At 41.2% G+C, this 12,692-nt stretch overlaps 1 protein-coding gene across 4 annotated transcripts in view; it reads right to left on the bottom strand.

Moving 5' to 3' along the window:
* DMXL1 (Dmx like 1) overlaps positions 1–11,113 on the bottom strand; it is an 86,613-nt gene extending 75,500 nt beyond the window's left edge. For all 4 annotated transcript variants that reach the window (XM_071581262.1, XM_071581263.1, XM_071581264.1 and 1 more), the window contains exons 1-2: positions 10,985–11,113; positions 1,099–1,224 (exon numbers count right to left, since the gene is read on the bottom strand). In XM_071581262.1, the coding sequence (XP_071437363.1) occupies positions 1,099–1,224; positions 10,985–11,071 (213 nt within the window). In that variant the 5' untranslated portion in view covers positions 11,072–11,113. The remainder of the gene's footprint in view (positions 1–1,098; positions 1,225–10,984) is intronic.
* Positions 11,114–12,692: the final 1,579 nt, after the last annotated feature.

Here is a 12,692-nt window from a genome sequence, read left to right as displayed (position 1 = left end):
GTGTGTTGATACTGGTGAAGGAGGTGCAAGAGGAAATTCGATCCTTACAACAGTGCACTGGAAATGCATCGATCAGTCAGGTCAATAAGCAGATTCCCAGCAATTCACTGCTTAGTATTTCAGCACTTAACAAATACATCCAGTTTGCTGACAGCAAACAAGACAGACTTGCAGAAAACAAAAAAAATTCTGAAGCTCAGTAAGCCTTACAGTATGATATACATTCACAGATGTTAATTCAAAATTCAAGGACAGTTTATCCTTTAAATACAGACAGAAGTGGCATTATGCAGCCAAGACGACCTTGCAAATTTACAGAAATATTTTATATGATTAACTGTGATGTGTGATCTTCATGTGTATTCCACCTGCTCTTAAAATATGCCCAGTGAACTCAAAAACAAATTCCTAGTTAACAGAAGCCAGTGGAGAAACCCAGGCAAGACTTTAAGGCTATGAGGAACCAGAGAGACAGAGAATATCTTCCTCCTTTTCATTTGCGTTCCTTCAGTACCATTGCAGGAGTTCATCACTAAATGCCAAAATGCCGAAACAGGGAGTGGATGGGGACTGTGCAGCGTAGACTTCACATGTAAACATAAACTGGTTTCCATCAGAGGTCTTGTCTCAAGATGGACAGCAGAATCCAACCAAAGCTCTCATGAGCTCATAAGGCTTGGAGTAATGTGAAAAAAAGCCAGTGTTATCTCCTCCCTAGGACAGGCTTAAAGACAAAGAGGTAGAAAATCTCATTTTTCTGGATGATCAGAACAAGACTGTTGTGGAAGCACTCGTCTGCTGACAGCCACTAACATGTCAAAGCATGTCAATGACATGCCCATTAGTGCAAAGCCATAGTGAATAAATTACCTTTGCTTCCAACTTAGTCATCTTACAGTGAAATTCCTTCCCTGCAGTCCCACATGTCTCCTACAGTCTCAGACCTATTTCACATTCCCTGTGCTCCTTATGACAAGACAGAAAGCAACCAGCCGTTTTACTGTAGTGTATTTGCCTTAACTTGCAAGTATCCACCCTCCTGAGAAGGTGCTTAACATGATATAGCTAGAACATTACTAGAAATAGTGCTCTACATACCTTCCCTTGTTGCATTGAACAGTCCACACATCCTACTTGAATGTTTCCATGTTTTGCTCCAGGGATTATCTGTAACCTTTCAAAGTCAGTCCCCAATACCACAATATCACATCCTGATGCATATGCCTAAAATAAAAAAAAAAGAAACAAAAATAAAGCTTTAGCTACTTACAGCATATGAGTAGTGGATATCCCTGTATTCTATCCAAGTGAAACACGATATAGTCAGAAGTACAAAAGTATTTACAGAGATCATATAGATGTCTACAATTTAAAATCAAGCAACAGTAGTGGTAAGTTCCTTTTTTTCCATGCTTAGAAGTGGATTGTAATATTTGCATAACAAGAAAACAGTGATTCCAGACAGAAGAGGCCAAAAAAAAGATGGGAGTTTAAAAAAATCTAGAAAAAAAGGAAAAAGCATGAAAGAAAGTTCTTGCAAAGTAGTGAAAAGTAATATATTTCTTACACTGAAGACAGAGATTTAATAAGGGGGTTTTTTTAATTTTTGAAAGGGGGAATAGAATTGAGGAGCTAAAATGGTAGGAAGTATTTACTAGGGAACTTAGTACATGAAAAAATTAAAAGGGTAGCAAAATGAAGCTTGGTTATACAAAAGCAAAACTGTGCACTTAGACTTGTTGAGTCTCCTGTTACTTGCATCAATTTCATTTTCTCTTACATTTATATTGCCTCTAAGTAAAATATATATCTAACACAGAGCCAGTTCACTGAGTATTGCTATGTCTGAGTCAAAATTTCTTCCTGTCTTGGAAGTTTTATTAGAAACTGAGTACAGATTAAAATGGAGAGAAATACTAAACACTGGAGAAACTTGTGAAAGCAACAGGGAGTAGAACCATCCAATTAGCATAGGAACGCAGATGAAAGTCCAAGGAAAAAGGAATGCACATCAATTAAAAAGTTACTCAGAAAGATAGCAACAAAATTAAGGGCACAAACAACAATATTCTGTTAAGAGAACAAGAGAACGATAAAAGGCTCAAAACCACCGTTTTTAATTGGCTAGAAGATTCGGGAGCAGTCTCACAAAAACTGGAGATGTAACATTTCCATGTACTGTCAAAAATGATTACAATCATCACAACCAACCCTACTAACTTACAGTATGTTAAATAAAAACTGGTGACTTGAAAAAAGCAGAAAAACTGGATAGTAGATTTAAAAATCTGAAATCTGATGATCATGTTTTCAGTTGTTTAACAAGTACTTTTACCAAGACTGACCTATACTATAATACCATTATAAACATTAAAATAAATAAAAGTATGGAGATTTGAGTTCAAAGACATTTTTCCCCACAAAGGGTGCAGTGATGCTTCACAAAGCAATCTTACCCAGAAGCCCAGGATAACTACCCTCGGTCAATACTCAGCTATCACTTTGCAACCAGCAGAACAACATAAAATAACCTGATAATTGAAAATGCTGTCTGTAATTCTGCAGGCTGAATATAACCATTTATTTATGATCGCTTATTATTGGTCAGGGTTTTGAGCTCTTTTCTGTCCTGTCCCCTCTTCAGCTTCAAGAAGTTCAATCAGCACAATTCCTCCTCTCAGAGGAGTAACATTTATTACAAATTGACATACCAAACTGTGGTTTCCAAAATAGTCTAACTGAAAACTCATTTCATAAGGAGAGACTGACTAGTAACTTTTGTTCAAAAGTTAAAGTGATTATTTTGATATTGTGATGGCATGAACGTTGGACCTGTTTATCACAGAACAAATTTTGCCTTCGGTTAAAAACCACCTTGCATGGTGACTCACTAGTTAGGTCCACAGCTCACCAGAAAAAGGTTTTTCAGAATTATGATATATACAGATTTTCCCAAAGCCATTTTGATGCATTTAATATTCTCTATGGAGGAAATTTTAAGGAAAACAAACACAAGGAAACAAAAGTGCTTCACTGTAAAGACATGACATAGAAACATAGACATGGCTCTATTAAAAATGTGTGTAGAAGACTGAAGTGTCAGAGAGTGTATGAAGCTCACTTGGTCTTCTGTATGCTCCTCTAGGCCTCATCAGCACTTCATAGACTTACTTTACTTCTCCCATCTGATCTCTCCACTTCTTAACTTCACAGACAAGCCTGAAATCACAATGTCACATCACCACAACCACAGAATGGAAACGGAGCAGCTTGAATTGGAAGGAACCCTAAAGATCATCTAGTTACAACCACCCTGCCCTGGACAGGAATATCTTTCACTACACCAGGCTGCTCAAAGCCTCATCTAACAATATTCAAAGTACTTCTAGGGATGGGGCACCCACAGCTTCTCTGGACAACCTGTCCTAGTGCCTCACCACCTCACAGTAAAGAATTTCTTCTTAATACCTAATCTAAACCTATTTTAGTTTGAAGCCATTTCCCCTTACCATGTCACTACATGTCCTTGCAAACAGCCTCTCTCCATCTTTCTTGTATGCTTCCTTCAGGAAAGTCACTCTCAATGAGGTCACTCTGAAGCTGAAGAATCACAATTCTTTTTCCCTTTCCTCATAGGAGAAGTGATCCATCCCTGTAGTCATATTGGTGTCCCTCCTCTGGACTTGCTCCAACAGGTCAACCTCCTTTTCATGCTGGGGACCCCAGAGCCAGATGCTGCATTCCAGGTAGGATGTCACAAGGGCAGGGGAGAGGGGCAGTATCTGCTGGCCACACTCCTTTTGGTGCAGCCCAGGATACAATTGGCTTTCTGAGCTGCAAGTGCACATTGTTAGCTCATGTCCATCTTTTCCTTCACTAGCATACCCAGGTCCTTCTCAGCAGTGCTGCTCTCGACCTGTTCATCCCTAAGCTTGTATTCATACTGTGGGCTGCCCAACCCAGGTGCAGCACTTTCTACTCAGTCTTGTTAAACCACATGAGATCCCCATGAGCCCACTCCTCAAACTCGTCACATCCCTCTGGATGGCATCTCATCTTCAGGTGTGTCAACAGCACCATTCAATTTGGTGACATCTGCAAATTGGAAGAGGGTGCACTCAGTGCCTTTGTCATCATATTGAGCAAGAACTACCCACGTAATAAACACACATCACTAGCAGTGACCCTGAAATTCATAAACTAACCATTTCAAGGGGATCAAGAACTCAATCAGTTTTAGCATTCAAAAAAGTCCTGAGCACACTTGGCATTTTGCACCGAAAGAATGGTAAGATGACTATCAAACACTGTACACTTGAGTCTTGAGGAACTGGTATATTCATCAGTGTATCAGGAACAAGGACTTAAAACAGTATGACAGAATATCCTGAGTTGGAAGGGACCCACAAGGATCATCAAAGTCCAGCTCCTGGCCTTGCACAGGACCCTCACCAAGAGTCACACCATATGCCTGACAGTGTTGTCCAAACACCTCTTGTACTCAGACAGCATCAGTGCTGTGACCACTTCCCTGGGGAGCCTCTTCCAGTGCCCAGCCACTCTATGGGTGAAAAACCTTTTCCTAATATCCAACCTAAAGCTCCTCTGACACAACTTAAGGCCATTCCCTCAGGTGCTGTCAGTGTTCACCACAGAGAAAAAATCAGTGCCTGCCCAGCTTCTTCCCCTCACAAGGGAGTTGTAACTGCAATGAGGTCTCTCCTCAGTCTCTTCTCCAGGTTGAACAGACCAACTGCTCTCAGCCTCACACAGCTTCCCCCCAAGGCCCTTCACCATCTTCGCAGCCCTCCTTTGGACTCTTACAGGTTTATAACTTTCTTATATTGTGCTGTCCAAAACTCAGAATCCAGGCTAGCTCCTGCTAAATTGGGGTGTGATGTACAAAAGCAGCTTAAAGATATATGCAAGAGGCATCCTAGACTTGCCATTGCCTGAAAGTGTTCCTTTTATGAATACAAGCCAAGAGCTATAGCTCCTCCTCTCTACTTCATGTTTAAACATGGCTATTATTTTAAGTTTCATAATAATTTCTCACCCAACTTCATATGCTGTATGTTTAAAAATAAAAAAGTGTGTCAAATTGGGGATGAACTTCCAGAAGAAAAGTTGGGGAGTATATTCTCATTCTAGGAGTTCTCAGTTTTAACAGTTATAAGTACACTTGTAAGAAGGTGGGGGTGAGAGGAGTGCCCTTTCAAAATCTTATTTTTGTAAGAAAAATATAGTCGCTCACCCTTATGTTCTGATATTTCTCCATATTATCTAAAAATTTATATTCATGGCATGTCAGGGGAGGGGAAAATCACTTCAGACATCAGTCTCTTCAGATGGATTAGATCATACTTGGTCACACTGGCTTCCCCATGTCCAACAGGCTGCAGAATCATTGACTAACTCCTAAGTTTGTAGAGCTGATTTGTTACCAGAGAGGTAGAAAGGGAGAAAAAAGGGCCTTTCCAATGAGCTTCCAAATACAACTGCAGTCAAGCAGAAGGGTGATTCCTTGGAGGTTATTTTTGACATTTAGTTAATATTCGCCTGCAGGAGAACCACAATTTGGAAGACAAAAGGTAAAGGATGCAGAGGATAAGGAAGTCCCATACTGCAGCAAAGAAAAGCATCTGAATAAGGTGACTAAGATGTCTGGCAAATGAAACTGCAACAGGGTCCCTTTTCTACTGTTTTCTACTGCTCCCGTTACAGCTCACACTGACTAGACACTTTAGCAGGGCCCTTCTCCTAAGGGGTCCTTCCTTTGGGTCTTTGCTGTCTTACCCTGCAACTCGTCCATTAGTACCTGTGCAGAGATGTCAGATCCTCTTACACCCTCGCTGGACCCCAGACTGCAGCTTGGAATGAGGTTTCCGAGCAGCAATATCCCGTAAGGGCATGTTCTCTAAACCAAGTTCACAAACTTAACTGCTGCACTAATTTTACACTTAAGGTTTTCTTTTTCACTGTAGAAAATTGTATGGTGTATTTTCATTTCCTATATACTGGAAGACTGTGTTCAGGGCTAAGCAATACTTTCCATAATCCAACAGCCTCTCTGAGGTAACAAAAATTAATTCTGCCTACCAATGACTGTATCTAATTGTTACAGCAAGACATCCACACAAGCTCACAGCACCCCTTTCCATTTTGACACAAGCTTTTTGATAAGCTATGGAAACTGAGAAAAGAGGTAATTCTAGTCTTCTATTATGCACAAGACAATAAGTAATTTTAGAGTGTAAGAATTTTTTATATACATACTCTTGACTACCTTATTTGTCTCTTGGGTGGCAGAGGTCGGACAAAAAAAGCTGCCACACAGTTGGAACAAGGAAAGAATTCCTAAAAAAAAACTCTGAAAAATCATAATAATATTAAAACCTCAAGATAACATTTGAAGCAAGCAGAGTCTCTATGCTGGTAAACGATAAAAGCCTTTCACCTTAAGAATGCCCTAGAACATTTACAAGAAAGTTGCCTTTGCACAGTGAGACAAGCAGATAACGTGATATTATCATGTTCTTGGAATGTTTATTAAACAAAACTTTGTTCTTCTGTTACACAAATAAACAAGCTAGAACTAGTCCAAGCTGCATGACCATGGATCTCACTTGCTGCTGACTGAGTAAAACAAGCCTGAAATTAGGGAGTGAAAAGTGATTCAGTCCTGTGAAAAAAAAAAGTGATTTTGCATTGCAGTACTGGGTTTTCATACAAATTCTACCCATTCCTTTAATACGATGCCAGCTCTTATTTCCAAATTAGTATTTCTTTAAAGATTACCAGATTTTTGAGAATAACACTGCTTTAAAAGAATGGAGTTTTAACAGAAAATAGAATAGACAATTATATGAACTATTCCGGTTCCTTTTTAAAGTGAAAGCCTGATATGCACAGCTCAAAATCCAAGCCTGGTACTGGGAAATTACTCTCAACAGAAGGAAAGCAAACGAGCAAGGGCCTTGACCTCTTAAATAGCACAGCACCTCTAAAGCAATTATTTCCCTTGCACTCAACCTTCTTGATATATTTCTGTACTGACACACAAATATTTGCTACACTTTCTGCTACAGCTACATCAGAACTAACACATTACCTTGCACAACTTGTACAAGCTTTATTTAACCTACATCTCTTACAGCAAGGGCACACGTGCACCTAATTCCCTGTCATTATCCATGAGTGAATGCAGCAGTATGTGTGTGCACACATACATATTTATAAAGTAATATATATGTAAACACATGCAACTACACATGGGATGAACATACAGATTATAAAAATAATACAGAACTCAGTAGAAGTCAAGTAAAAAATGAAAGGCAAATAAATCTACAAACCAGGCAATACTTCAATAACAGCTGTATTTTTGTCCTTTGCACTCCTTGGTCAAAATCAAAAAGCATAGCCACCGTGAATTATTCTATTCTATTCCTTTCCATTCCATTCTGTTCTGGTATGGTCTCTCTTCATCCCATTTTTGCATCAAAACGTACACTAGTCTAAGTGTTCCATTTTAAAATCTTATTTTTAAAAAATGAATAAATCCTTTTCTTAAGATGCTTAACTAAATTTTAAGAATTACTCTTTCATCATGCTTGGAAAGCAAACCCAACTTTCTAAGCTATCAAAACTGTAAGTATATTTTAGTATATACAAGTAGCAGATTGACTGGCCATGCAATTGAATCACGTCTCACTGAAACTCCACTTTTCACTGAAGTGTTTAGAAATTTTAGAATATCCCCCCCCCCTTTTTTTTTCCTTAAGATGAATTCAGGTCAGAAGACAATAACTTTCTTAAGTTCAGGGTAGCCTAACTGGAACACTATTTAAAAAAAAAAAACAAAACCAACAGTCTCAAATAGGTTTACTTCCCTTTACTAAATCACAACCCAGAAGTAAGTGTAAACAGCGCCATTTCTTGATTTACTCATGATCTGTCACTTAATTTTCTGGAATATGGATATCTGCAGAGTTCCAAATATAAAGTATTTTCCAGACAGGTAAGTAACTGTTTCATTGAGTCACAGAATCTGCTTTTGTTTAACAAAAAAGTTTGCAAAATGAGAACTCTTTGTATCTGGAAAACTCAGTCTTTACCAGCCTATCTTGACTTGGTCTTGACAAAGCAGTCAAAAAAAACCCCCAACTTTTCAAGTGCTTTTCAAATTCAAATATTAAGTTCATAGTTTTATTAATTGTACAAAGCAAGTCTCAAGCCCAGAATCAATTTAATCACACAGAAGAGGGGAAATCTGTCAATAAAATATTTTGGTTCCATTGAAATAATCCATATAATTAATCTTTCTTTCAAAATTGTTACCCCTATAAACAACTGCTCTTTTGTGACTTTCACTATCTGTCTTGGGACTTGCACTTACAAAGTTCCTATTGCTCACAGTGATTCTTCCCCCTGCCATCTTCTGCTACTTGGAAAAGACAAAAATTAAAAAAAAAAAAGAGCACAGAATCAAAACTGAGTAAGTAAAAATGCCAAACCAATCACAAAAGTTGTGTCAGTGCTGCTTACCCAATAACTTATATACAGTAATATATAGTTCAGAGAAATGCTACTTGATGAATTTCATGAACTTTTTAAACTTTTACTCAAGTATTTCAGATCTGACATGCACAAACAAAGAATGTCTTCCACCATGGACAATAAAACAATTTCAATTTCAGGAGGAGGACATAAAGAATAAACTTAAATTCTGACATCTGAAGGCCAAGGTCTTGATCACTTAGTGTGTCATGTGTCACTACTGCCTGCTCTCTGTGGACAAAAAACAAGCATCGTTCTTATGACAGCCTGATGATTGTGTCTTTTTCTATTTATAAATAAAATAAGGGCTAAAAACTCTACCAAGTGTTCTTTTCAAGGAAGCTCACATTCCACATCCTAAAAAAACAAGGTCAGAACAACATATCTGTACACCCTTAGAACAAACATCTCAAACACCTTCCTAAAACACAACTGCACATATTCAAAAAGGTGCATACAATTCAGCAGGTTCAGGCATTTTTTTCCTTGCTTTGCTTCCAACTTGTCAGAGTTTAAGAAAAGAATCTGATATTTTTATCTTAAAACTGTAATATCTTAAACTATTTCACTTCAAATATTCAGTGGTGTGCAACAGAAAATATTCTGAAGCATACTGTATATTAAAAAAATAAAATATTACAGACCAAGTTCTCCACTTGGACAAGGATAACTTGCCCCACCTGTACAGTACAAAACCCTGAAATATCAACTCTTATGAGTCCTCAGACATAAAAACTGGAAGCACAGCAATCTAACACGAACCATAGAAGTTAGACATGCTAGGATTCTTTTTTTTGTTTCTAAAATACAACTCAGGACTATTTATACTAACTAATGTTTATATCATTTCAGACATGGAAGAACAACTGTGAATTTTTTCTTAGACTTTTTTTAACAGTTGAATCCATAATTTCTCTCCAAAAATGGCAAAATTAGTCTAAGTATCTTTCACTTCTTAATCCTTTTGAGCAATCTCATTAACTTAAAATAGATGGCATTATAGAATAAGTAACAACAACAGCACTGCAAATATTTCTGTTAGAAGTTTTACATCTGAGGAAAAGTAATCCATTCATAACCTCCTGGTGAAAAGGACAAAGGCAGAAGAATACAGCTATAGCAAACAATATGGGACAACACTTATGTCAAGGAAATATTGTTACTAAATTAACGTGAAAACACTTTTTTGTAAAAAAAAAAAAAGGACAGTAACAGATACTGAAAATTGTACTTCCCGAGCCTTTCTTTTCTCCTCAAGAAGTCATTCCTACTCTCCTTATCCACTGGGGAACTCCAAAACTTTTGATAAGTTGCCATGTAGCAGGTAGAAAATGTCCAGTGATGATTTGAATTATTTCCCTCAAAAAAAGAATGACACCACAGTGGGAAATTTATGAGAACATACTTTGAAAGTTTACTTTTACTTTGCTGCAAAGTAAACCTCCCTATCTCTTACCAAACGGTTTCCCACCACCTTTGGTAGCTCTTTAATGAAATTTCGGGATATGTAAAACCAGAAAGTTTGGCACAATTGGAACGTAAAGTCCCAACTGCTGTAGTTTAAGAAATGACCTTATTTATAGGATCTACTTATTGGAAGCAAGCACATCGCCGGGAAAGGCTGCGGACAGCGGAACCTGCAATGTCAGGCCAACCCCGGGGCAGCAGCTCCGCGGCCCGAGAGCGAAGCCACAAGTAGCCAGATGATTTTAGGGCACACTCTACACAGGAAAGCAAGCCGTGAGTTTCTTAAATCTTGGATTTGTAGCTATCATTCCCCTATCAAAGTGAAAATCACACCGTAATGAAGATGAGCGCAGCCATAAAAGGTAAGGTTAAAAAACCTCAAAGGTGGTGACTTGACAAACTGCTGCATCTTATTTCATTCTCCTTCGGCCCACACGGAGGGAGGGAAGAAGAACACAGCAACAAAGAGTGTTTACAAAACAAAAGTGAAAGGGAAGAAAACACGCACCAATAAAGCATTTGGACTTACCACGCACTGCTAAGTGTTTTCTTCCCACTCTAAGCACAAACATCGAGAGGGAGTTCAGACATGGTCTGAGAACCATAACACCAGGGTAGGCATTCCAAGACCTGCCACACCATGCCCAGGGAGGGTGTACACCCCCTCCCCTGACCCCCAGCCAGCGCTGAAGCCCTTCCAGCGAGCGCCGCGGGTCCCGCGTTTATGTAATCCCTTATCGCGGCCCCGTGCCCGCCCCGCACAGCGCGGCGAGCTCTGCGGCTCCGCGCCCTCGCCGTGCCCCTGCCCGGGCAGCTACCCCCGGCCCCGGCCCCAGTCCCGGACGGTGCGGCCCCTCCGGACGCGCCCCCGGGGCGAGCCCCGCGCCCGGGCCTGGCGCAGCCGCTGCGGGCAGCGCGGGCCCCGTGGAAGCGCCGGGGCCGCGGCGGGCGCGCTCACCGTGAAGGGCTGGTCGCGCAGGCTGCCCACGGAGAAGCAGCTGTCGCCGGGGTTGACGGCGCCCGTCAGCACCTGGTGCAGGTTCATGGCGGAGGGCGCGGCTGCTCGGACGGCCGCTCGTACCCGCGCCCGGCGCGGCGGAGGCGGTGCCAACCGGGGCGGGGCGGGCGCGGCGCATGCGCGGGCGGACCTCGGGTCCCTGTGCGCGGCGGGGCGCCGAGCTTTCTTCGTAGGAAAACTGCGCTTCCCTTTCTGCATCGCCATGGAAAACGCTGTCCCCGCGGCCTTACGAAGGCTCCGAGGCGCCAGAGCGCTGGAGGGCTGGGGGGCGGAGCGGACTCGAAGCCCGGCGGGGCTGGCGCCGGTGGCCCCGGGCGCAGCCCCTCGGCCCCACTGTGACAGCAGGAAGCACGTGGCGCAGGGACATGGCCGGGCCCGGACCGAGACACCTTCGCTGGAACGTAAATCAGCTGCAGGCAACCGGACTGGTCACCGTCCTCGTACAATGAGGGCGAGCGGGAGCAGTGTCTGAGGGGAGCGGCTTAGTGGGGGCCGGTTTGGCTCAGTGAGACGAGGAAAGGTGAGCCTGGGCCCGAGGGCACCAGGCCCCGTGGTGGGATGGCAGGAGCTCCTCGCAGCCACCTCGCCATTGGAGTGGCTCTTCACCACCAAATGGACTGAAAGATTGAGGTGTCTCCCGATTGTGAGACAGCGTGGTCACTCCCTCTGCTGCACTGGAAGCACTTTATAATATTTTATTTCCTCTGTAAGTAGTTTTTAGGATTCATAAATTTCTCCTAGGAATGTCAACATCACTAGTGTTCTCCCTTGTAAATTACAGATCCCTCATCAATTTTCATTCATGAACTATCAGAGCCTCCTTCAGCCCACCAGCTGTTTCTAGAAATAATACATGATTAAAGTAATTTCACGATGTTAGGCATAGCTTTGTGTGCCACATTCCATGCTACTTATAAGATGTAACTGTACATGGCAATGCCTTTTTTCCTTTTGTTATTTTTTCCAGTCTCTGTGTAAGCAAAGTCAATCATATCGTTTTGGGTGTGGTGTCTTTCAGGTCATTTTAGTAAATATAAGCCTTGCATCCTTTGAAAAGCAGAATGAAAAGCATTTCACCATAATGCAGTGTGCTGCAATAATTCAGGCAAAAGAAAGATTTCTCCTATTTTTTAAAGTCTCCTGATTTGAGAAATATCTATAATTTGGCACACAATGTATATTGATGTTCCTTCAAAGAGCCGTGGTTTTCTCGTGGTAGTTGCAAACTGCTATCACCCTAATTGCTTTTGTTTGCCAAAGGATCAAAAATTTTATCAAATTATCCTATCCTTGCTAGGAGTGCTGATTACTGATAAGTGATTTTATCTCTCTGCAAGCTGCAGAATCTCATAAAACAACCTTAGGGGATTTTTAAGTTAACAGAAATTCTGCTCACTGGGTTCTAGCCCAGAAAGTGAATTCTGACTGAAAACAGTAAGAGGCCTTATTTGCTATTTTCAGCACAAACAGCTACTTCTGGGCTCAGAAGGAGCTGTGAACTTTGCTCTGATTTTGGCTGCAGCCAGCTGGGACTTCTCACAAGGACTGATCTGGAATACACTGGACAGAAGAGGTCAGAGGTGCTCCAGAACTGTATTGGTTTTTCAGGCCTTGTTCAATCTACACATGTAAAGCACGTAGGATTTGC

The sequence above is a fragment of the Pithys albifrons genome, chromosome Z (assembly GCF_047495875.1).
Source record: "Pithys albifrons albifrons isolate INPA30051 chromosome Z, PitAlb_v1, whole genome shotgun sequence".
Taxonomy (NCBI): domain Eukaryota; kingdom Metazoa; phylum Chordata; class Aves; order Passeriformes; family Thamnophilidae; genus Pithys; species Pithys albifrons.
This window is presented reverse-complemented; position numbering and strand designations above follow the sequence as displayed.